Consider the following 26,241-nt stretch of genomic DNA (forward strand, 5'->3'; position numbering starts at 1 on the left):
TGAGATTTACTGATACATCTAGTGTTGAATCAAACATTGGCCAATCCTGGTGGACTCTGGTACATAGATGTAATGATATGTAAGGACTTAACATTAACCAATCCAGACTTAATCTGATACGTTTGATGATGAGGTCACAGCGTGAATATGACATCAGGCAATGATAAATATGGATTTTGTATAATATGAAATGATGAGCACCCAGAATTGGTAAATCCAGGAATGAATAATAAGTGAGTTCTTGCCATGGACCCAATAATAGTCAACCAGTATGAGATAATGAGGTCTCACCATCCACCTGATGTCAGACAATACATTATATAACCTCTTATAACATGAGGTCTCACCAGCCACCTGATGTCAGACAATACATTATATAACCTCTTATAACATCAGATGAGGTCTCACCATCCACCTGATGTCAGACAATACATTATATAACCTCGTGTAACATCAGATGAGGTTATAACGTGAGATAATGAGGTCTCAGCATCCACCTGTCAGACAATACATTATATAACCTTGTATAACATGATGTGAGGTCACAACGTGAGATAAGGAGGTCTCACCATCCACTTGATGTCAGACAATACATTAGATAACCTTGTATAACATCAGATGAGGTCATAACATGAGCTAATGAGGTCTCACCATCCACTTGATGTCAGACAATACATTATATAACTTCATATAACATGATGTGAGGTCACAACATGAGATAATGAGGTCTCACCATCTACCTAATATCAGACAATACATTATATAACCTCTTATAACATGAGATGAGATCTCACCATCCACCTGATGACAGACAATACTTTACATAACCTCGTATAACATGATGTGAGGTCACAACATGAGATAATGAGGTCTCACCATCCACCTGATGTTAGACAATACATTATATAACCTCATATAATATGAGATAAGGTCACGGCATGAAGTCGATCATGGCCAATGCATGGTATGAACGTGAGATAATGAGGGCCTAGCAGAGACATTACATTGGCCAATCTCCGGTATAAAATGAGACAATATGAGAGCCCGAGGTCGGTGCATGAGCTGAACATTATCAGAGTATAAGCTGGTAGAGATGAGATCAGGATCTGAGGTTACTCATTACTGGGAGGTCTCGCATCTACCACCCATGACACAGAGATAAAGGCCCCTCTGTCTCTCACCATATACCCCAACATGTAACGCCCCAGTTACCGGGTGATGATGGCGAGAGAAGTAACAGCGCGAAATTACATGCACAGCGTTATGAATAGCACACCACTGCCATGGCGTAGGTCAGATTGAGCGCCGCAGATAGTCACACAGTCCAGCAGAGCTTTGCTGTAATAGTCCAGAGCTTCCATTTCATCCAGGTGTCTTGTAAAGTGATACTGAGCATACAGCTTCCAGTCCAGGCCCCACACCCAGCTGTACATACATAATACAGATTTGGCTCCGCCCGCTGCGGGGCGCTGTGTCATGTGACATTGACCTCCAGCACATGGTCGTCCATACTGGGAATAACTAGGATTTGGCGTCCCGCACTGCTATTGCAGACCTGCCCAGCATGGAACGGTTGAAGTCGGGGCATTGGAAGTCCTTTCTGCTCTGCTGAGGAGCTGGTGGGCCCTGGAGAAAGAGAGCTGCTTTCTGTCCGCCCACTGGGAACCTCACAAGGGTCCTCCACTGATACAGAGTCATTCTCCATCCAGCTGTCTGTGGAAATGCAGAAACAGAGTGTTTAAGCAATAATGGTCACCCCAGCAGTGTACAATGAATTTAGGGTGTCAGGAAGGAGTCTGGGCCTACATGCCAGGAATGGATCAGTCTTGGGAATGAAATGTCCTGATATGAGAGATGTCTGTAGAATTGTAGAAAGTGTCTATTATAACAGTAGGGGTCCCCGTCTTTATTACACCCCTAACGCTATAAGGGGAATAGGTCAGGCAATGCCACGTTTTAGTGTTTGTTAACAGCTCTGTGTTAATAAGCTGAACGTTTGTAAAATCAGGATTTTGGTACTTACCGATAAATCCCTTTCTCCGATTCCACAGGGGACACTGGAGCGCAGTTACAATGGGGATATAGTAGGCAGTAACTGGGAGCTGGCACTTTAAATCTCTAACACTGTGGCTAGCTCCTCCCCTACTATGTCCCCCCTCCAAGCCAGTCTACGTAAAACTGTGCCCGAGGAGAGCTGGAATAGACAATCGTTTAAGTAGAGGAGGTTAACGCCGCCATGTAAACCAGGATAACACAAAACAAACCTGGAAACCTAACCTAACAAAAGGTTAACCTGAACCAAACAAGCAGTCACATAGTGATCTGCAAACCGTTAAGCGAAAAAGGAGGAAACAGCGCTGGGTAGGCGTCCAGTGTCCCCTGTGGAATCGGAGAAAGGGATTTATCGGTAAGTACCAAAATCCTGATTTCTCCTTCATCCACTAGGGGACACTGGAGCGCAGTTACAATGGGGACGTCCCAGAGCTCCCAAGACGGGAGGGAGTGGCTGAGAGTCCCGTAAAACCTCCCCCGTAAAACCGCTCGGCCAAACTGCGATGCAGAGGCCGCAAAAGTGTCAAACCTGTCAAATTTGACAAACGTATGTCGGCCCGACCAGGTAGCCGCACGACAAAGTAGTCATGGAGACTCCGCGGGCAGCCGCCCACAAGGGCCCCACAGAGCGCGTAGAGTGCGCCGAAATTGAAGACGAAGGTTCTCGAGAAACCGCCAAATAAGCCTGTCTGATGGTCAGCCGAATCCATCTGGACAACGCCTGCTTAGAAGCCGGCCAACCACGCTTGGCAGCATCGTACAGAACAAACAAGGACTCAGACTTCCGAATAGCCGAAGTCCTATCCACATAGACCTTGAGCGCCCTGACAACGTCCAACGATCTCGAATCCGGAGAGTCCACAGAGAGGGTCGGAACCACAAGTGGCTGATTGATGTGAAAATCGGACACCACCTTCAGTAAAAAAGACATGCGAGTACGGAGCTTGGCCCTATCAGCATGAAACACCAGGTAAGGAGGTCGACAAGAGAGAGCCCCAAGTTCCGACACCCGTCTGGCCGAAGCCAGAGCCAGGAGAAGGACCACCTTCCATGTGAGATATTTAATCTCCACCGACTCCAGAGGCTCAAATAACGAAGACTGCAGAAAAGAGAGGACCAGTTTGAGGTCCCATGGTGCTGTCGGAGGGCGAAAGGGAGGTTGTATTCGTAGAACCCCCTTTAAGAAGGTCTGAACTTCCGGCAGCAAGGCTAATTTCTTCTGGAAGAAAACCGAAAGAGCAGAGACCTGAACCTTTAATGAACCCAATCGTAGCCCTGCCGGAAAACCCGCCTGCAGAAAACTGAGAAGGCGGGCTAAGTGAAAAACTGAAGGTGAAAACTCTCGACGTTCACACCAGGCTACATAACCTTCCAAATGCGGTAGTAGTGAGACGATGTGACTGACCTAGCCTGGAGCATAGTAGGTATGGCCGTATGAGGAATCCCTTTCCTTTTCAAGATGGCCTTTTCAACAGCCACGCCGTCAAACGTAGCCTGCGTAAGTCTGGATAAAGAAAAAGACCCTGTTGTAGCAGATAGTCTCGTAGTGGCAGGGGCCAAGGCTCCGCTACTGACAACAGGTGTAGGGTGGAGTACCAAGTCCTGCGCGGCCAATCCGGAGCCACCAGGAGGACCAGTGCGTCTTCTCTCTTGATGCGTTGCAGAACCCGAGGCAACAACGGAAAAGGAGGACAGAGGTAAACGAACCGGAAATTCCAAGGAGCCGTGAGGGCATCCACGGCTGCCGCCGCCGGGTCCCGCGTCCGAGAGAAATAAAGAGGCAGTTGATGGTTCAGGCGGGACGTCATGAGGTCGATCTGTGGTCTTCCCCACCGGCGGACCAGCTGACAAAATACCTGGGGATTGAGTGACCACTCCCCCGGGTGCATGTCCTGGCGGCAGAAATAATCGGCTTCCCAATTGTCCACTCCCGGAATGATTATCGCCGACAAGGACAGAGCATACTCCTCTGCCCAGAGGAGGATGTTGGTGACTTCTCTCATTGCCGCACAGCTGCGAGTGCCGCCTTGACGGTTGATGTACGCTACCGTCGTGGCGTTGTCGGACTGAACTCTGCTCGACCGCGCAGCCAATGATGTGCCTGAAGTAGGGCGTTGTATACTGCCCGTAACTCGAGAATTTTTATGGGGAGAGCGGATTCAGAATCGACCAGCGCCCCTGAAACCAATGTTCGAGGGTCACTGCCCCCCAGCCTCGCAGACTTGCGTCTGTGGTGAGGAGAGTCCAATCCCAAACGCTGAACCGCCATCCTTCCAACAGATGTGTCGAATTGAGCCACCAGAGTAGCGACGCCCGTGCTTTTGGAGACAGCGTCATCCGCTGATGAAGAAATAGATGAGACCCTGACCACTGATGTAGAAGACACAGTTGGAAAGGTCGAGTGTGGAAGCGTCCGTATGGAAGAGCTTCGAACGCTGCTACCATCTTCCCCAGAAGGCGAATGCACAGATACACTGACACCCGACGGTGTCGAAGTACCGACCTCACCAGCGACTGCAGAGACAGGATCTTGTCCTGAGGAAGAAAAACTGTCTGACAGACCGTGTCGAGAATCATCCCCAAGAACAACCACCGTTGTGAGGGGCACAAGTGAGACTTCATGAAGTTCAGAATCCACCCGTGTCGAATCAGAAGGTCCTGGGTTATCCAGATATTTTGAAGTAACAGGTCTGCAGAGTGCGCCTTCAGTAGCAGATCGTCCAGATAGGGGACAATCGTCACACCTTGCTCCCGAAGCAGGGCCATCATGACCGCCAAACAAAGGAGTGCAGCCACACCACTGAGCCCTGCACGGTACTTTGCTGTATTAGGCACTGTTAATAAACTAAAAGTGCCTCCCACGACTAGTGCCCCCCAACACCCTACTGTAACTGCTCATTGTTCTGGTGACCCGCTCTTCTGATGAAAGATGCAGCATTAAGATGGCCGCCGGGCACTGAGATCACTCAGCGGGATTAGGCTCCGCCCCCCCCCCCCCCCCCCCCGGTTATGGCGCCAAATTCAAACTTGCTCAGGCGCTTGTGCATCCCTGCCGGGCCGCCGATGTGAGCCACGGCCGGGACCTCGGTACAGTGCTGAGCCGGGAAGGGAGGGGCATACTTACCGCTGCCCTGCTGCCGAATCTTCCGCTGACGGAGTGGCCCCGACACGCGCCGCACTCAGCAGTGTCCGGCCATCTCTGGAGAGCTCAAGTGTCTCCTTCAGCCTGGGGAACCCAGCCCAAGCCGCACGCAGCTGCGATGGGCCCCCGCCGGCAGCTCCCGCGGTGCAGACTGGCAGTGGCAGAGCTGACAGTCTGTGAAGAAATACGAAAAAAAAATTTTTTTAATCTTTAGAGCAATCCCAAGAGTGACCAGCTCCCTTGGGCACTAAAATAAGACTGGCTTAGAGGGGGGACATAGTAGGGGAGGAGCTAGTCACAGTGTTAGAGTTTTAAAGTGCCAGCTCCCAGTTACTGATTACTATATCCCCATTGTAACTGCGCTCCAGTGTCCCCTAGTGGATGAAGAAGAAATGACTTTATGAAAAATACACGAGTTACGGTAAAACATACCTTTGTTAACTCTTTCTTCAAGGTCCATACGGTCCACAGGGAATACCATGGGGTTGTAGGTGGTGGTAAAGGACCGGGCACCAAACAGATAAGCTTTTGGAATCCCAAGATACTCCGGTTCTTCCCCCCATAACCCCGCCTCCATGCTCAGGAATCCTCCGTTTTGTCAACAAGCTCAAGGCAGGAGCGGGATAGGAGAGAAGGAAGATTGTGGCACACACAAGAACACGAGTAGGGAACCAGTGAACAAGAAGTGTGACACATAGAAGCAAGATGCATCAGGGTGGGCGCCCTGTTTACCCAATGGACCTCAAAGGAAGAAAAAAAAAAAAAAGTTAACGAAGGTAAGTTTTACCATAACTCTCGTTTTCTTCTTCGGGTTCCATAGGGGGTCCACAGGGAATACCATGGGGATGTCCCAAAGCAGTTATTTTAATGGAGGGGATGCTCCTGAGCGGATAAAAGAATATGACGTCCGAAAGAAGCATCTTGGGAGGCAACTGCCCACGAGGGACCCACAGAGTGAGTAGAGCAAGCTGAGACTGTAGAGGGGCACAGGAAGGTCAGTTTCGGTGTACGCCTGTGAAATGGTCATACAAATCCATCTAGCCAGAGTCTGTTTGTCGGCTGGCCAACCCCTCTTGTGGAAGCCATAGAGGACAAATAGGGAGTCTGATTTCCAAAGAGAAGTGGTACGATCCACATAGATCCGAAGAGCCCAGACCACGTCAAGGGAGGCCTCTTCAGTCAAAAGGTTTGGAGAGAGAAAAGCCGGTACCATGATCTCCTCATTAAGATGGAACCGGGACACAACCAAGATAAATCATGGCTAGTTCTGAGAACAGCCCTGTCACGATGGAAAACAAGAAAGGGGGAGCGACAGGAGAGTGCTCCCAAATCTGATACCCTACGAGCAGATGCAATAGCCAGTAGGTAGATGGTTTTTGCCATTAGCCACTTCAGGTCCACAGAGTCCAGATGTTCAAACGGAGGCTCCGGAAGGTCTTTGAGGACCACCGATAAAGTCCAGGGTGTCTCCAGGACGGTTTAGGTAGGCTACTACTGTGTACAGGTTTTCCCTGAAGAACGTTATGTGCTATAAAAAGTGCTCTGTAGACGTCTTGTAACTTCCGGACATTGGGCCTAATTCAGACCTGATTGCAGCAAATTTGTTAGCTAATGGGCAAAACCATGTGCACTGCAGGTGGGGCAGATGTAACATGTGCAGAGAGAGTTAGATTTGGGTGGGGTGTATTCAAAATGAAATCTAAGTTGCAGTGTAAAAATAAAGCAGACAGTATTTACCCTGCACAGGAACAATATAACCCACCCAAATCTAACTTTCTCTGCACATGTTACATCCACCCCCCCTGCAGTGCACATGGTTTTTCCCATTAGCTAACAAATCTGCTGCTGCGATCAGGTCTGAATTAGGCCCACTGATTGGTAAGCAGTTTTCTGCTGGAGTCCAACAGCCCTGAAAGGAGAATCGTCCGGTGACTGCCCCCCAGCCACGGAGACTGGCATTCATGGTCAGCAATACCCAATCTGGAATCCAGAATTGTCGCCTCTTATCGAGGTGCGCCGTCTGGAGCCACCAGGTAACAGACAGACAGACCGCTGGAGAGAGAACCATCATCTGGGACCTGATCCGATGTGGTTGTCCATTCCAATGGGAAAAGATTAGGTGTTGTAGAGGCCTGTAGTGGAACTGGGCGTACTCCACCATGTCGAAGGTGGAGACCATAGATCACAGGACTTGCATGGCTGAGTGTATGGACGCCCAGTGACAGCTGAGCAAATGGCGTATCCATTGCTGTAATAAAGATATATACACACCCACCGGGATACAATCCCGGGAGTATACCAAGAGCGCTGCTTCCACCCCAATTTCTATATTATTATACACTTTCACAACTGATTTTATATTCTATCTTTTTTATTCAAATAAGAATCTTCCTCTATATATACACAAATAAAAAGAATTTAATCGTATACAATAAATGCTGCAGCATAAAGAATAAAAAAACAGTACAATTTACTTCCACATTAATATTACATCTAAAATCCTAAGAGGCTTGCTAGTATCCGGATCTCAGGCTTATATTAAAACCAGAAACAAATACAAAGTCGAGGACTGCGCTTCTTGCTTTACTTGATATAGTAAGCTGCTTATGGAGGAGTAAGAGGATTCCACGTTCCTCTCAATCTATACAAATACACAAAGCAAGGGTTACCTCCCAGCGCTAGTTCAATCAAGTATGATGTTGACTCACACCACTCAAAATTTCTTAGAGTTCTATTAGTAATAATAAAAATTACAAACAAATAAAAGTTTTTTCAATCTTTCTAATTTTATTAATTTAAGCAAAAAGAGAAATAGTGATCATCTATTCAATGAACATTTTTAAAAAATAACTAAAATATCGATAGTGATTCCTAATACCGGTATACTAAGACATGGACATAACATACATACATATAACATATATGGGCTAGTGATACGCCTATTTGCGATTTACTCACTTTCTTAGCCGTGAAATTTTTCAATCTAAATCCAATACACCTTGGATATATCACTCCAGTGTTTAGTTAAATTGCTGGAATAGCATAATTACATTCTAGAGTCTCCTTCTTGCGTTTTTTCTTCCTCTTAAATAATGCTAAAGTCAGTTTTTCAATAGGACATATCTCAAGGGGAGCAACAACATGTAAATTTCTCCTCTGTTGTTTCCCAAAGTTTTGTATCCAATCAAGACTTACTGTGTTCTCTTGTAGCAGGAAAGCATAAACAACAGGTGTCTGCCGGCAGACGTTTGCTGGTGCCTCTGTGATCTACTAGTTTCACCTGTCTAAGCAGGCTTCATCCTGATGAAGCCTGCTTAGACAGGTGAAACTAGTAGATCACAGAGGCACCAGCAAACGTCTGCCGGCAGACACCTGTTGTTTATGCTTTCCTGCTACAAGAGAACACAGTAAGTCTTGATTGGATACAAAACTTTGGGAAACAACAGAGGAGAAATTTACATGTTGTTGCTCCCCTTGAGATATGTCCTATTGAAAAACTGACTTTAGCATTATTTAAGAGGAAGAAAAAACGCAAGAAGGAGACTCTAGAATGTAATTATGCTATTCCAGCAATTTAACTAAACACTGGAGTGATATATCCAAGGTGTATTGGATTTAGATTGAAAAATTTCACGGCTAAGAAAGTGAGTAAATCGCAAATAGGCGTATCACTAGCCCATATATGTTATATGTATGTATGTTATGTCCATGTCTTAGTATACCGGTATTAGGAATCACTATCGATATTTTAGTTATTTTTTAAAAATGTTCATTGAATAGATGATCACTATTTCTCTTTTTGCTTAAATTAATAAAATTAGAAAGATTGAAAAAACTTTTATTTGTTTGTAATTTTTATTATTACTAATAGAACTCTAAGAAATTTTGAGTGGTGTGAGTCAACATCATACTTGATTGAACTAGCGCTGGGAGGTAACCCTTGCTTTATATTAAAACCAATTTAGCTGGGTAATGTCCACATTACATCAATACGTCCCAGTAAAGTGCAAGGAATTTTTTACTTCATGTTCTCTCTTACATTAAACATGATCTCTGTAATCCAAAACTGATTCAATTTATGAATATGATAATCTTCAAATTGTCCCAAGTTTACTTGGATCCCTTTTTAATTTATGTGTGCACATATTAGATTACCTTCACAGGTGTTACCATATGGATTCTTTATAATATCACCTCCAGTAATTGGACTCTTTGCTGTTACGGTCCACCTTTAATAATTGAAGGTATCAATGGTCCAGTGCTTCTACTCACAGTGCTCCCTCTGCTGGTGATTGCCCGTATTGCAATTTACACTGTGTGACAGTGGTATTGACCCCGTAATACAGCGTTCTGGAGGTGAAAGTCTCTTGACACAGTCACTTGAATACGCGTTTCTCCGCCTTGATGCTCCTTCAGCGGCCTCCTCAGCTCCTGCTGTAATGACTATCCACGTGGTTGTTGTAGGAAGGCAATACTCAGCTGGAGATGGAGGTGCGCCAGGAGGAGTAGGTAGTCCAGATAAGGAAGTACTCTGACTCCCTGATGATGTAGCTGTGGTAATGTTGGTAAAGAATAGCAAACCACATGAAGTTCTGGTGAGAAAGTGCTATAGAGACATCCAGGTAAGCATCCTGGATGTCCAGAGACACCATGAAGATCCCCGCCTCCACTGCTAGAACAATGGAGTTCAGTGTCTCCATACAGAACTTGGGTACTCCGACAAACCTGTTGAGAGATTTTAGGATTAGGATAGGTCGATGAGACCCGTTGGGTTTCTGCACCAGCAATAGTGTTGAATAGAACCCGGTCCGGTGGTGTGAACAAGGGATTTGTACAATCACTCCTGACTGCAGGAGGGATTGAATAACCTCCTGTAGGACTGAAGCCTTGCCGGGGTCCAAAGGGAGGCCTGTGCAAAATAATTGTTGAGGGGGACGTCGCTTGAAATGTCGCGTAATTGTGAAAGACCACTTCTTGCACCCAGGCGTCTGCTGTAGTTTGGCTCCAGGCGTATGCAAACTGGAGAAGTCGGCCTCCCACCCTGGGGTTCCCAGAAGGAGGCCCGTCCCATCAGACTGCGGGCTTGTCACCACGTTTAGTTGGTGGCTGTCTTGCAGCCCATGAATGCTTGGACCTGGGTTCGTAGATTTAGCAGAGGCTGTTTACCTAGGAAATTATTAGCCTTTGGCTTTGCCTTGTGGGCGAAAGGCACGAAAAGTGAAGGTCTGAGCGCGTGGTGTAGGGGCGGATGGCAGGAAAGCCATCTTAGCGGCCGCTAGAGAAGCCAATATTTTATCCAATTCCACTCCAAACAGAATATCCCCTGATAAAGGTAAGAATTATAAAGTTTTTAGAATCCATGTCCTCTTTCTACGAGTGGAGCCAGATCATGCGTCGGGCCAGCACTGTGGTAGCCGAGGCTATAGGGGCCAGGAGGCCAGCGTCCAAAGCTGCTTCACCTAAGTAAGGGGCAGTTTCTCTGATTTTTGCGATGTGTGACAGACTTTCTTGGGAAATGTCTAAGGGAAGTTCGTCCAGCAGATCGTCAACTCAGTGTTCAATCGCTTTGGACCCCCAGGCAGCCATCACAGTAGGCCTGGTGATAGTGCAGTAAGGGAATAGATAGACTTGAGACAGTGTTCCATCCTTCTATCTGTAGTTTCCTTTAAGGAAGACGTTGAAGGAATAGGTAAAGTGGAAGATTTCAACAAATGTGCGACATGAGAATCCACTGGTGGGGGAGTCTCCCACTTTGTACAATCAGCTGCTGGAATGGGGTAGAAAGAAGTTAACTGTGTAGGCAGCGGAAACTTTTTACCTGGAGTATTCCATGCTTCACAACGTAGTTCCATAAAGTGATCAGATCGAGTAAACTCTGCCTTAAGCGCTTAAAAAGCTGCGAGGACTTGGGTTCAGGAGCAGGTCAATCCTCCTCAATGTGTAGGATAGACTTGACTGCTTCCACCAGTGCAGACACATCCAGAGCTGAGTGAGCCTCCTTCCCCCCGAGTGGAGCTCCATAAGCGAGGCATCAGTGTCTCTGTCCTCACCTGATGATGCATCCGTATCTGTAAGTGATGTACATTAAGAGGAAGAAATAGCATGCCAAACTGCCCTAGCGGGTAAAGGCTTGGTATTTTGCTGGAAAGCCATAGAGGTTGGGTTCAGACCAAGGAGGATTCAGGACCGTCATAGCCAGGACCAAGATGGCAGTATGTACCAGCTGAGGGATACCCACGGTGGTGATAACTACAGGCGTTGCCAGGCAGTCAGCTATTTTACCCAGTATTGAGAAAAAGAAGCCCATTGGGGTTCCTGGCCAGAAACTTAGGGTACCTGCAGGTTAGGTGGGATATAAAACTGCGTTGTCCTGTATAAGATCTTGAGGTAACAGACCTGCTGAACAGGATTTACATGAGCTTAAAATACATGCCGTAGCTCTTGCCTTTGCCTGACATGGCAGCTGGGGAATGTACGCATACAAAATGTCAATGGGCAGTGAGCAACGCTGCAGTAATGTGACTTACTTCACCAGCCCAAGTGATGTGAACAAATGAAGAACCCCATAACACCTGGATCTAGGGTAACAGGGTAGAAAGAAAGGGATAGGCATATGATGACAGAAGAAGGAAGGCACAAGTCACCTACAATGTAAATGCAATGTAAGAATACTGCAATGGGCACAATTTGCTGGTAGGATACAAGAGCTGTATAACCTGGCTCCTGGGAGAGGTATACAGGGAGAGTGGACCCAGCGTCCCTGGCTGCGTCTGATCACGAAAGGGGAGGACGGGCAGCTCAGAGGACTGTCACCCTGAGCTGGTCGAGGGGCCACAGGCAAAGGGCTGGCCATCCTTATGCCAGCTTTACCCACCAGGTTACCTTAGCCCTGTAATGCCTGCACCAGTACAATAAATGCCCTGGGGGTCTAGTGGAGTCCAGGGGACGAACCTGGGTCCACACCGGCGCCTCCGGTCCCAGGACACGGGATGACGACACGGGTCCCAGCAAGTGGGTACCCACCTTACCTGCACCCTGATGCCAGGGTGTGGTCCCGGGGTCCTGAGGGTCAGCGGTTCTAGCTGCACTGCCTCACTCCGCCTGCCGGAAGTTTAGGCTACTGGCCGGGGGTGATGGAGCATCAGCGCTGGCGTCCATAGGAAACAAATGTAAAACAAAATAGAACATAAAAGTAACGCTTAGGCCCCACTGTATAAAGGTGCGCTTCTGCCAGCACCAAAACGAAACTGAGGATGCCTGAGTATGGAGGCGGGGTATAGGGGGAAGGACAGGAGCATCTTGGGATGCCAAAAGCTTAACTGTTTGGTGCCCTGTCTATTACCACCACCTACAGCCCCATGGTATTCCCTGTGGACACCCTATTGAACCTGAAGTAGAAAATAAAATAAAACCAATGATATAATGAAGCAAGGGAAGACGCACAAGATGAGCACACAAATGTTATACGGACACCTAAACACAACACAAGAACACAAACACCACATATCCAAAAAAAAAAAAAAGGGAATTTTTTTGCTCATTTATGACTTAACCAACTTCACTGACGATTTTTTCCCCCAAAAACCACTCCAAATTTTTTTTTTATGAGTGAATTAGGTGAAGAACATGAATCTAACAATCCAAAATGATTAGTTAAAAAAATATATATTTATTTATTATTATTATTTGTAAATATTTTTTTCAAACATCGATCGGGAACATCGGAGACATTGCAGCTTTCATTGTAAAAGTTGGGACAGCCTCCAGGTACACAGGGGGGGAGGCGCTTGGGAGGGTTACTGTACACTCCCCAGCGGCTGCCATTGTCTGCAGCCGCTGGAGAGGGGATCAGCAGTGATCGGCAGCACGGCAGACACAGGGGGAGAGTGCGGGGAGGCAGAGGAACCTTCCGGTCCCTGTGACAGCAGCAGCGGAGGGAAGTTTCCCCTCCCTGCCGCTGCTAACACTCTCTATCTGACTGGTGGCATCCTGTGCTCCCAGATCAATTAGAGAGCACTTGCTGGTGTGGTGGCATCCTGTGCTCCCAGATCAATTAGAGAGCACTTGCTGGTGTGGTGGCATCCTGTGCTCCCAGGTCACATAAAGCACTTGCTGGTGTGGTCGCATCCTGTGCTCCCAGGTCAGAGAGAGCACTTGCTGGTGTGATGGCATCCTGTGCTCCCAGGTCACATAAAGCACTTGCTGGTGTGGTGGTATCCTGTGCTCCCAGGTCAGATACAGCACTTGCTGGTGTGGTGGCATCCTGTGCTCCCAGGTCACATAGAGCACTTGCTGGTGTGGTGCCATCCTGTGCTCCCAGGTCACATAAAGCACTTGCTGGTGTGGTCGGATCCTGTGCTCCCAGGTCAGAGAGAGCACTTGCTGGTGTGGTGGCATCCTGTGCTCCCAGGTCACATAAAGCACTTGCTGGTGTGGTGGCATCCTGTGCTCCCAGGTCACATAAAGCACTTGCTGGTGTGGTGGCATCCTGTGCTCCCAGGTCAGATACAGCACTTGCTGGTGTGGTGGCATCCTGTGCTTCCAGGTCAGACAGAGCACTTGCTGGTGTGGTGGCATCCTGTGCTCCCAGGTCACATAAAGCACTTGCTGGTGTGGTGGTATCCTGTGCTCCCAGGTCAGATACAGCACTTGCTGGTGTGGTGGCATCCTGTGCTCCCAGGTCAGAGAGAGCACTTGCTGGTGTGGTGGCCTCCTGTGCTCCCAGGTCACATAAAGCACTTGCTGGTGTGGTGGCATCCTGTGCTCCCAGGTCAGATAAAGCACTTGCTGGTGTGGTGGCATCATGTGCTTCCAGGTCAGACAGAGCACTTGCTGGTGTGGTGGCATCCTGTGCTCCCAGGTCACATAAAGCACTTGCTGGTGTGGTGGTATCCTGTGCTCCCAGGTCAGATACAGCACTTGCTGGTGTGGTGGCATCCTGTGCTCCCAGGTCACATAGAGCACTTGCTGGTGTGGTGGCATCCTGTGCTCCCAGGTCAGTTAGAGCACTTGCTGGTGTGGTGGCATCCTGTGCTCCCAGGTCAGATACAGCACTTGCTGATGTGGTGGCATCCTGTGCTCCCAGGTCAGATACAGCACTTGCTGGTGTGGTGGTATCCTGTGCTCCCAGGTCAGATAGAGCACTTGCTGGTGTGGTATCATCCTGTGCTCCCAGGTCAGATAGAGCACTTGCTGGTGTGGTGGTATCCTGTGTGATCAGGTCACATAGAGCACTTGCTGGTGTGGTGGCATCCTGTGCTTCCAGGTCACATAGAGCACTTGCTGGTGTGGTGGCATCCTGTGCTCCCAGGTCAGATAAAGCACTTGCTGGTGTGGTGGCATCCTGTGCTCCCAGGTCAGAGAGAGCACTTGTTGGTGTGGTGGCATCCTGTGCTTCCAGGTCACATAGAGCACTTGCTGGTGTGGTGGCATCCTGTGCTCCCAGGTCAGATAAAGCACTTGCTGGTGTGGTGGCATCCTGTGCTCCCAGGTCACATAAAGCACTTGCTGGTGTGGTGGTATCCTGTGCTCCCAGGTCAGATACAGCACTTGCTGGTGTGGTGGCATCCTGTGTTCCCAGGTCACATAAAGCACTTGCTGGTGTGGTGGCATCCTGTGCTCCCAGGTCAGATACAGCACTTGCTGGTGTGGTGGCATTCTGTGCTTCCAGGTCAGACAGAGCACTTGCTGGTGTGGTGGCATCCTGTGCTCCCAGGTCACATAAAGCACTTGCTGGTGTGGTGGTATCCTGTGCTCCCAGGTCAGATACAGCACTTGCTGGTGTGGTGGTATCCTGTGCTCCCAGGTCAGATACAGCACTTGCTGGTGTGGTGGCATCCTGTGCTCCCAGGTCACATAAAGCACTTGCTGGTGTGGTCGCATCCTGTGCTCCCAGGTCAGAGAGCACTTGCTGGTGTGGTGGCATCCTGTGCTCCCAGGTCACATAAAGCACTTGCTGGTGTGGTGGCATCCTGTGCTCCCAGATCAGATAAAGCACTTGCTGGTGTGGTGGCATCCTGTGCTTCCAGGTCAGACAGAGCACTTGCTGGTGTGGTGGCATCCTGTGCTCCCAGGTCACATAAAGCACTTGCTGGTGTGGTGGTATCCTGTGCTCCCAGGTCAGATACAGCACTTGCTGGTGTGGTGGCATCCTGTGCTCCCAGGTCAGTTAGAGCACTTGCTGGTGTGGTGGCATCCTGTGCTCCCAGGTCAGATAGAGCACTTGCTGATGTGGTGGCATCCTGTGCTCCCAGGTCAGATACAGCACTTGCTGGTGTGGTGGTATCCTGTGCTCCCAGGTCAGATAGAGCACTTGCTGGTGTGGTATCATCCTGTGCTCCCAGGTCAGATAGAGCACTTGCTGGTGTGGTGGCATCCTGTGCTCCCAGGTCAGAGGGAGCACTTGCTGGTGTGGTGGCATCCTGTGCTTCCAGGTCACATAGAGCACTTGCTGGTGTGGTGGCATCCTGTGCTCCCAGGTCACATAGAGCACTTGCTGGTGTGGTGGCATCCTGTGCTCCCAGGTCAGATAAAGCACTTGCTGGTGTGGTGGCATCCTGTGCTCCCAGGTCAGATACAGCACTTGCTGGTGTGGTGGCATCCTGTGCTCCCAGGTCAGATACAGCACTTGCTGGTGTGGTGGCATCCTGTGCTCCCAGGTCAGATACAGCACTTGCTGGTGTGGTGGCATCCTGTACTCTCAGGTCAGATAGAGCACTTGCTGGTGTGGTGGCATCCTGTGCTCCCAGGTCACAGAGCACTTGCTGGTGTGGTGGCATCCTGTGCTCCGAGGTCAGAGAGAGCACTTGCTGGTGTGGTGGCATCCTGTGCTCCCAGGTCAGAGAGAGCACTTGCTGGTGTGGTGGCATCCTGTGCTCCCAGGTCACATAAAGCACTTGCTTGTGTGGTGGCATCCTGTGCTCCCAGGTCAGATAGAGCACTTGCTGGTGTGGTGGTATCCTGTGTGATCAGGTCACATAGAGCACTTGCTGGTGTGGTGGCATCCTGTGCTCCCAGGTCAGATAGAGCACTTGCTGGTGTGGTGGCATCCTGTGCTCCCAGGTCAGTTAGAGCACTTGCTGGTGTGGTGGCATCCTGTGCTCCCAGGTCAGATAGAGCACTTGCTGGTGTGGTGGCATCCTGTGCTCCCAGGTCAGATAAAGCACTTGCTGGTGTGGTGGTATCCTGTGCTCCCAGGTCAGATACAGCACTTGCTGGTGTGGTGGCATCCTGTGCTTCCAGGTCAGACAAAGCACTTGCTGGTGTGGTGGCATCCTGTGCTCCCAGGTCACATAAAGCACTTGCTGGTGTGGTGGCATCCTGTGCTCCCAGGTCAGATAGAGCACTTGCTGATGTGGTGGCATCCTGTGCTCCCAGGTCAGATACAGCACTTGCTGGTGTGGTGGTATCCTGTGCTCCCAGGTCAGATAGAGCACTTGCTGGTGTGGTATCATCCTGTGCTCCCAGGTCAGATAGAGCACTTGCTGGTGTGGTGGTATCCTGTGTGATCAGGTCACATAGAGCACTTGCTGGTGTGGTGGCATCCTGTGCTCCCAGGTCAGAGAGAGCACTTGCTGGTGTGGTGGCATCCTGTGCTTCCAGGTCACATAGAGCACTTGCTGGTGTGGTGGCATCCTGTGCTCCCAGGTCAGATACAGCACTTGCTGGTGTGGTGGCATCCTGTGCTCCCAGGTCAGATAGAGCACTTGCTGGTGTGGTATCATCCTGTGCTCCCAGGTCAGATAGAGCACTTGCTGGTGTGGTGGTATCCTGTGCTCCCAGGTCAGAGAGAGCACTTGCTGGTGTGGTGGCATCCTGTGCTCCCAGGTCAGAGAGAGCACTTGCTGGTGTGGTGGCATCCTGTGCTCCCAGGTCAGAGAGAGCACTTGCTGGTGTGGTGGCATCCTGTGCTTCCAGGTCACATAGAGCACTTGCTGGTGTGGTGGCATCCTGTGCTCCCAGGTCACATAGAGCACTTGCTGGTGTGGTGGCATCCTGTGCTCCCAGGTCAGAGAAAGCACTTGATGGTGTGGTGGCATCCTGTGCTCCCAGGTCAGATAGAGCACTTGCTGGTGTGGTGGCATCCTGTGCTCCCAGGTCAGAGAGAGCACTTGCTGGTGTGGTGGCATCCTGTGTTCCCAGGTCACATAAAGCACTTGCTGGTGTGGTGGCATCCTGTGCTTCCAGGTCACATAGAGCACTTGCTGGTGTGGTGGCATCCTGTACTCTCAGGTCAGATAGAGCACTTGCTGGTGTGGTGGCATCCTGTGCTCCCAGGTCACAGAGCACTTGCTGGTGTGGTGGCATCCTGTGCTCCCAGGTCAGAGAGAGCACTTGCTGGTGTGGTGGCATCCTGTGCTCCCAGGTCAGAGAGAGCACTTGCTGGTGTGGTGGCATCCTGTGCTCCCAGGTCACATAAAGCACTTGCTGGTGTGGTGGCATCCTGTGCTCCCAGGTCAGATAGAGCACTTGCTGGTGTGGTGGTATCCTGTGTGATCAGGTCACATAGAGCACTTGCTGGTGTGGTGGCATCCTGTGCTCCCAGGTCAGATAGAGCACTTGCTGGTGTGGTGGCATCCTGTGCTCCCAGGTCAGTTAGAGCACTTGCTGGTGTGGTGGCATCCTGTGCTCCCAGGTCAGATAGAGCACTTGCTGGTGTGGTGGCATCCTGTGCTCCCAGGTCAGAGAGAGCACTTGCTGGTGTGGTGGCATCCTGTGCTCCCAGGTCAGAGAGAGCACTTGCTGGTGTGGTGGCATCCTGTGCTCCCAGGTCAGAGAGAGCACTTGCTGGTGTGGTGGCATCCTGTGCTCCCAGGTCAGAGAGAGCACTTGCTGGTGTGGTGGCATCCTGTGCTCCCAGGTCAGAGAGAGCACTTGCTGGTGTGGTGGCATCCTGTGCTCCCAGGTCAGAGAGAGCACTTGCTGGTGTGGTGGCATCCTGTGCTCCCAGGTCAGAGAGAGCACTTGCTGGTGTGGTGGCATCCTGTGCTCCCAGGTCAGAGAGAGCACTTGCTGGTGTGGTGGCATCCTGTGCTCCCAGGTCAGAGAGAGCACTTGCTGGTGTGGTGGCATCCTGTGCTCCCAGGTCAGAGAGAGCACTTGCTGGTGTGGTGGCATCCTGTGCTCCCAGGTCAGAGAGAGCACTTGCTGGTGTGGTGGCATCCTGTGCTCCCAGGTCAGAGAGAGCACTTGCTGGTGTGGTGGCATCCTGTGCTCCCAGGTCAGAGAGAGCACTTGCTGGTGTGGTGGCATCCTGTGCTCCCAGGTCAGAGAGAGCACTTGCTGGTGTGGTGGCATCCTGTGCTCCCAGGTCAGAGAGAGCACTTGCTGGTGTGGTGGCATCCTGTGCTCCCAGGTCAGATAAAGCACTTGCTGGTGTGGTGGCATCCTGTGCTCCAAGGTCAGTTAGAGCACTTGCTGGTGTGGTGGCATCCTGTGCTCCCAGGTCAGATAGAGCACTTGCTGGTGTGGTGGCATCCTGTGCTCCCAGGTCAGATAGAGCACTTGCTGGTGTGATGGCATTCTGTGCTCCCAGGTCAGATAGAGCACTTGCTGGTGTGATGGCATTCTGTGCTCCCAGGTCAGAGAGAGCACTTGCTGGTGTGGTGGCATCCTGTGCTACCAGGTCACATAGAGCACTTGCTGGTGTGGTGGCATCCTGTGCTCCCAGGTCAGAGAGAGCACTTGCTGGTGTGGTGGCATCCTGTGCTCCCAGGTCAGATACAGCACTTGCTGGTGTGGTGGCATCCTGTGCTCCCAGGTCAGATACAGCACTTGCTGGTGTGGTGGCATCCTGTGCTCCCAGGTCAGATAGAGCACTTGCTGGTGTGGTGGCATCCTGTGCTCCCAGGTCAGAGAGAGCACTTGCTGGTGTGGTGGCATCCTGTGCTCCCAGGTCAGATAAAGCACTTGCTGGTGTGGTGGCATCCTGTGTGATCAGGTCAGATAGAGCACTTGCTGGTGTGGTGGCATCCTGTGCTCCCAGGTCAGAGAGAGCACTTGCTGGTGTGGTGGCATCCTGTGCTCCCAGGTCAGAGAGAGCACTTGCTGGTGTGGTGGCATCCTGTGCTCCCAGGTCAGATAAAGCACTTGCTGGTGTGGTGGCATCCTGTGCTCCCAGGTCAGATACAGCACTTGCTGGTGTGGTGGCATCCTGTGCTCCCAGGTCAGATAGAGCACTTGCTGGTGTGGTGGCATCCTGTGCTCCCAGGTCAGAGAGAGCACTTGCTGGTGTGGTGGCATCCTGTGCTCCCAGGTCAGATACAGCACTTGCTGGTGTGGTGGCATCCTGTGCTCCCAGGTCAGATAGAGCACTTGCTGGTGTGGTGGCATCCTGTGCTCCCAGGTCAGATAAAGCACTTGCTGGTCTGGTGGCATCCTGTGCTCCCAGGTCAGATACAGCACTTGCTGGTGTGGTGGCATCCTGTGCTCCCAGGTCAGTTAGAGCACTTGCTGGTGTGGTGGCATCCTGTGCTCCCAGGTCAGAGAGAGCACTTGCTGGTGTGGTGGCATCCTGTGCTCCCAGGTCAGAGAGAGCACTTGCTGGTGTGGTGGCATCCTGTGCTCCCAGGTCAGAGAGAGCACTTGCTGGTGTGATGGCATCCTGTGCTCCCAGGTCAGAGAGAGCACTTGCTGGTGTGGTGGCATCCTGTGCTCCCAGGTCAGATACAGCACTTGCTGGTGTGGTGGCATCCTGTGCTCCCAGGTCAGATAGAGCACTTGCTGGTGTGGTGGCATCCTGTGCTCCCAGGTCAGATACAGCACTTGCTGGTGTGGTGGCATCCTGTGCTCCCAGGTCAGAGAGAGCACTTGCTGGTGTGGTGGCATCCTGTGCTCCCAGGTCAGATAAAGCACTTGCTGGTGTGGTGGCATCCTGTGTGATCAGGTCAGATAGAGCACTTGCTGGTGTGGTGGCATCCTGTGCTCCCAGGTCAGAGAGAGCACTTGCTGGTGTGGTCACATCTGACGCCGCCAAGCCAGGCACGTGGTTAAATACTGACATGATGTAATGCTCCATGTGTGACTGATGCTGATTGTCCGTAGACAGCCAGATGAGGAGGCGCTAAATATTGCCCCCATTCCACTCTCCCACTGGCACATGAAGAGCCCCCAATGTCGCTCCTAAAGACACCGCGCCATCTGGTCTCAATGCGATGTGGCTGTCATGTGACTGATCCCGGACTCCTGACACCACTCAGAGGACCGGCGCTGGATCACGGACATCCGGAAGGTGAGTACCGGGGTTTAGGCACCACATCCGGCAGATCCACGCTCCTTAACTATGACATTCTGGTGAGAAGCCCCTGTGGTCCCAAGCGTTCCCCCCCCACCCCCCTGCCCCTGAGAAGTCACCTCGCATCCCTGAGAGACTCCACCCCCCAGACCCGGCGTCACCACGGGCTGTGCACTTACCGGCATCCATTTGTTGTGAGAGCGAGTGATGCGGCAGATATCGGAAGAGCTGCACATCGGGATAGGGTAAATATCCAGCAAACAGGGGCATCACCTCCATGCAGACAGTGTGGCACGCTCCACGTCTCACCGGCATAATGACCACCCCAGAGCTCCGTCCACACACTGCCCAGTTACTGCCGCCATCAACAACTGGAAGACAGAGACTGTCAGTACAAGAACCGCACACCGGAGGCGAGGGGGCAGGGGGGAGGGGGGGGGGAAGCGAGAGGGAGGGGGGCGGGAGAGGGGGGGAGGCGAGAGAGAGGGGGGGAGGCGAGAGGGAGGGGAAGGCACAGACTGTTAGCACAAGAGCCGCACACTGGAGGCGAGAGGGGGGGGGGAAAGACTGTCAGCACAAGAGCCCCGCACACCGGAGGCGAGGGGACGGGGGGTAAGAGACACAGACTGTTAGCACAGGAGCCGCACACTGGAGGCGAGGGGGTGGGGGGGGGAAGACACAGACTGTCAGCGCACACCGAAGGCGAGGAGAGGGGGGGGGGGGGACAAAGACTGTTTGCACAAGAACCGCACAACGGAGGCAAGGAAGGGGGGGAGGAGGGGTCAGGAAGGGGGGGGAAGGGGTTGGGAAGGGGGGGGAAGGGGTTGGGAAGGGGGGAGGGGAAGGCACAGACACAGACTGTCAGCACAAGAGCCGCACACCGGAGGCAAGGAAGGGGGGGGGGTGACGACACACACACAGACTGTCAGCACAAGAGCCGCACACCGGAGGCAAGGAAGGGGGGGGGGGGGGGGCGACGACACACACACAGACTGTTAGCTCAAGAGCCACACACCGGAGGTGAGGGGGGGGGGGGGGGGGAGACAAACCATCCTCACCCTGGTAGAAGAGCTGGGTGCTGCTGTACCCCTCACAGTCCGTCAGGGTCTCCTCCTTGTCCGCCTCCGCAGAGTCACACAGTCGGGTGATACAGACTTCCAGCGAGCAGAGAGACCCCATCTTACAGTACTCCGTTTCTGCCGGCGGTGAGATGTCGGCATGCACCGTGTACAGTGTCTGGTGGAGGAAAGCACACCTGTGCATTACAGTCTAGTAAAGAAAAATAGAACCAATAGCCGCTCCAATGCGGACAGGTGCTGGGAGCGGAGCCGGCACCACGTATAGCTCTGCAAAGTGCTGGTACTGCATACGCTCTGCACATTACTCCTGGTACCATGTAGGCTCTGCACATTACTCCTGGTACCATGAAGGCTCTGCACATTACTCCTGGTACCATGTAGGCTCTGAACATTACTCCTGCTACCATGTAGGCTCTGCACATTAACATTACTCCTGGTACTATGTAGGCTCTGCACATTACTCCTGGTACCATGTAGGCTCTGCACATTACTCCTGGTACCATGTAGGCTCTGCACATTACTCCTGGTACCATGTAGGCTCTGCACATTACTCCTGCTACCATGTAGGCTCTGCACATTAACATTACTCCTGCTACCATGTAGGTTCTGCACATTAACATTACTCCTGGTACTATGTAGGCTCTGCACATTACTCCTGGTACCATGTAGGCTCTGCACATTACTCCTGGTACCATGTAGGCTCTGCACATTACTCCTGGTACCATGTAGGCTCTGCACATTACTCCTGGTACCATGTAGGCTCTGCACATTACTCCTGGTTCTATGTAGGCTCTGCACATAAGTCTTCATACCACACACGGCCCTGTACATTAGTCCTGGTAGCACTCTAAACCTACACAAGAACTGTGCTAGTGTGACATTACTGATCTGTCACACACACCGGCAATCACCAGTCAGCTCCCTCCTCATCATACAGATATAGGCGTGTGTATACAGTGCATCCGGAAAGTATTCACAGCGCATCACTTTTTCCACATTTTGTTATGTTACAGCTTTATTCCGAAACGGAATAAATTGATTTTTTTCCCCTCAAAATTCTACACACAATGGGGGTAATTCAGATCTGATCGCTGGGCAGCGATTTTTGCAGCGTTGTGATCAGATAGTCGCCCCCCATAGAGGAGTGTATTTTTGCTTTGCAAGTGTGCAATCCCATGTGTAGCCGGGCGGTACAAACTGATCTTGTGCAGTTTCTGCGCAGCCCAGAACTTACTCAGCCGCTGCGATCACATCAGCCTGTCCGGGACCGGAAATGACGTCAGATATTCGCCCTGCAAACGCTTGGACGCACCTGCGTTTTTCCAACCACTCCCAGAAAACGGTCAGTTGCCACCCACAAACACCGTCTTCCTGTCAATCACCTTGCGAACTCCAATGCGAATGGATCCTTAACACAAACCCATCGTTGACCGGCGATCCCCTTTGCAGCCATCCATCGCGCCTGCGCATTGCGGTGCATATGCAGTTTGGATCTGATCGACCGCTGTGCAGAAATGCACAGCAGAGAGCATATCTGAATTACCCCTTAATGACAACGTGAAAAAAAGAAGTTTTTTTGAGATTTTTGCTAATTTATTAAAAATAATATAAAACTAAGAAATCACATGTACATAAGTATTCACAGCCTTTGCCATGAAGCTCAAAATTGTGCCTAGGTTCTTACTTTTTCCACTGATCATCTTTGAGATGTTCCTACAGCTTAATTGGGGTCCACCTGTGGTAAATTCAGGTGATTGGACATGATTTGGAAAGGCACACACCTGTCTATATAAGGTCCCACACTTGACAGTGCATGTCTGAGCACAAACCAAGCATGAAGTCAAAGGAATTGTCTGTAGACCTCTGAGACAGGATTGTCTCGAGGCACAAATCTGGGGAAGGGTACAGAAAAATATCTGCTGCTTTGAAGGTCCCAATGAGCACAGTGGCCTCCATCATCCATAGATGGAAGAAGTTCGGGACCACCAGGACTCTTCCTAGAGCTGGCCGGCTGTCTAAACTGAGCGATCGGGAGAGAAAGGCCCTAGTCAGGGAGGTGACCAAGAACCCAATGGTCACTCTGTCAGAGTTACAGCATTCCTCTGTGGAGAGAGGAGAACCTTCCAGAAGGACAACCATCTCTGCAGCAATCCACCAATCAGGCCTGTATGGTAGAGTGGCCAGACGGAAGCCTCTCCTTCCAAAATGCAACTGAAGGACTCTCAGACCATGAGAAACAAAATTCTCTGGTCTGATGAGACAAAGATTGAACTCTTTGGCGTGAATGCCAGGTGTCATGTTTGGAGGAACCAGGCACCGCTCATCACCAGGCCAATACCATCCCTACAGTGAAGCATGGTGGTGGCAGAATCATGCTGTGGGAATGTTTTTCAGCGGCAGGAACTGGGAGACTAGTCAGGATGGAGGAAAAGATGAATGCAGCAATGTACAGAGACATCCTGGATGAAAATCTGCTCCAGAGCGCTCTTGACCTCAGACTGGGGCAACAGTTCATCTTTCAGCAGGACAATGACCCTAAACACACAGCCAAGATATCAAAGGAGTGGCTTCAGGACAACTCTGTGAAGGTCCTTGAGTGGCCCAGCCAGAGCCCAGAAATGAATCTGATTGAACATCTCTGGAGAGATCTGAAAATGGCTGAGCACCGACACTTCTCATCCAACCTGATGGAGCTTGAGAGGTGTTGCAAAGAGGAATGGCGAAACTGCCCAAAGATAGGTGTGCCAAGCTTGTGGCTTCATATTCAAAAAGACTTGAGGCTGTAATTGCTGCCAAAGGTGCATCAACAAAGTATTGAGCAAAAGCTGTGAATATTTATGTACATGTGATTTCTTAGTTTTTTATGTTTAATAAATGTGAAGAGAGTTTTTTTTGGAGATTTTTGCAAATTGTCATTATGGGTTATTGTGCATAGAATTTTGAGGGAAAAATAGGAATTTTGGTAGGGGGCACTGGAGTACTCTTGGGATATGGACGGTCGTTAGCAGGATAGGCCCAATTAAATATTGAAATTAGTAACCCTCCTCCCCCTCCATACTCCCAAGATGCCTCCGTGTTTTTTAACTGAACCGAACAAGAGCGAAAGAAAGGATAACAATGGAGAATTACCTATAACATTATAAGATAACGAACAAGTAGAAAGTTGACATTTGAACAAGTCGGTGAGAATGTGTTACCATAAGATCAAGTGAACTAACCACAAGACAGGTGAAACTGCTCTGGGTGGGCGTCCAGTGCCCCCTATGGATTCAAAGAAAAGGATTTACCTGGTAAGTACCAAAATCCTATTTTCTTCTTCATCCACTAGGGGTCACTGGAGTACTCTTGGGACGTACCAAAGTTTCCCCCTTGGGCAGGAGAGCTGTTTGGCAGCTGTAACACCAGACGGCCAAAGCTAGATGCTGATGCCGCAAACGTATCAAACTTGTAAAAGCGCACAACGTGTGCACTGATGACCATGTAGCCGCACGCCAAGGTTGTGTCGTAGAAGTTCCAATACCTGCTGCCCATGACGTTCCCACAGAACGCATAGAATGTGCTGAAATAGATGCAGGCGGTTGTAGATTAGCATGAAGGTAAGCCTGACGTATGGTCGTCTTAATCCATCTAGCCAAGGTCTGCTTGGAAGCTGGCCAACCCATCTTAACTGCATCATAGAGAACAAACAATGTATTTGTTTTACGTACTGTTGATGTTCGGGTTAATTAATTCCGAAGTGCACAAACCACATCCAAAGTAGCTGGAGTTCCTGAACCCTCTGAAAAACAGGAACTATGATTGGTTGGTTGATGTGAAAAGAGGATACTACCTTTGGTAGAAAGGCAGGATTCGTCCGAAGTTCCGCTCTGTTATCATGAAACACCAGATACGGTGGCTTGCATGACAACACACCCAATTCTGAAACACGCCATGCCGAAGCTAAGGTTAGGAGAAAAACTGTTTTTCAAGTTAGGAACTTAACATCCACTTGTTATATGGGTTAAAAAATTGAAGACTGCAAAAAATCCAAAACTAGATTCAAGTCCCATGGCGCTGTAGGTGGTATAAATGGAGGTTGTACTCTGAGGACACCTTGCAGGAATGTGTGAACTGTTGGCAAAACAGCGCTGAAAGTAAATTGACGAGGCCGAGACCTGCACCATTAGTGTAGATAAACGTAGTCCTCCATCTAACCCAGTCTGTAAAAATAGCAAAAGACGGGATAACTTGAAAGATGATGTCGGAAACTTCCGAGCTTCACACCAACCAATATAGGCACGCCAAATCCTGTGATAATGAGCTGCTGTAACTGGCTTCCTAGCACGTAACATGGTTGGTGTAACCGACTCTGGAATGCCCTCTCTTCTTAAGAGAGCGGTTTCAACAGCCACCCCGTCAAACGCAGCAGCGCTAAATCGGGGTAAAGGAACGGATCCTGTTGCAGAAGGTCTGGATGTAGCGGAAGCGGCCACGGATTGTCTGCGAGTAGACCACGGAGATCCAAGCTCTCCGAGGCCAATGAGGCGCCACTAATATGATGATCGTGGACTCTCTTTTGAGCCGCTTTAGCAACCGAGGAAGCAGCGGAAATGGTGGAAACAGATACACAAGGCTGTACGGCCACACTATTGTGAGAGCATCCAATGCCACTGCCTTTGGATCTCTTGTTCTGGACACATACTTGGGTGTCTGGTGATTTTGGCGATATGCCATTAAATCCACCAGTGGGTAACCCC

At 50.5% G+C, this 26,241-nt stretch overlaps 1 protein-coding gene across 2 annotated transcripts in view; it reads right to left on the reverse strand.

The window, feature by feature from the left end:
* Positions 1–280: 280 nt before the first annotated feature.
* TRAPPC10 (trafficking protein particle complex subunit 10) overlaps positions 281–26,241 on the reverse strand; it is a 68,246-nt gene continuing 42,285 nt past the window's right edge. For both annotated transcript variants that reach the window (XM_063956903.1, XM_063956904.1), the window contains 3 exons: positions 21,485–21,662; positions 20,606–20,797; positions 281–1,713 (listed from right to left, as the gene is read on the reverse strand). In XM_063956903.1, the coding sequence (XP_063812973.1) occupies positions 1,475–1,713; positions 20,606–20,797; positions 21,485–21,662 (609 nt within the window). In that variant the 3' untranslated portion in view covers positions 281–1,474. The remainder of the gene's footprint in view (positions 1,714–20,605; positions 20,798–21,484; positions 21,663–26,241) is intronic.

Source organism: Pseudophryne corroboree, chromosome 2 (assembly GCF_028390025.1).
Source record: "Pseudophryne corroboree isolate aPseCor3 chromosome 2, aPseCor3.hap2, whole genome shotgun sequence".
In the NCBI taxonomy this organism is placed as follows: domain Eukaryota; kingdom Metazoa; phylum Chordata; class Amphibia; order Anura; family Myobatrachidae; genus Pseudophryne; species Pseudophryne corroboree.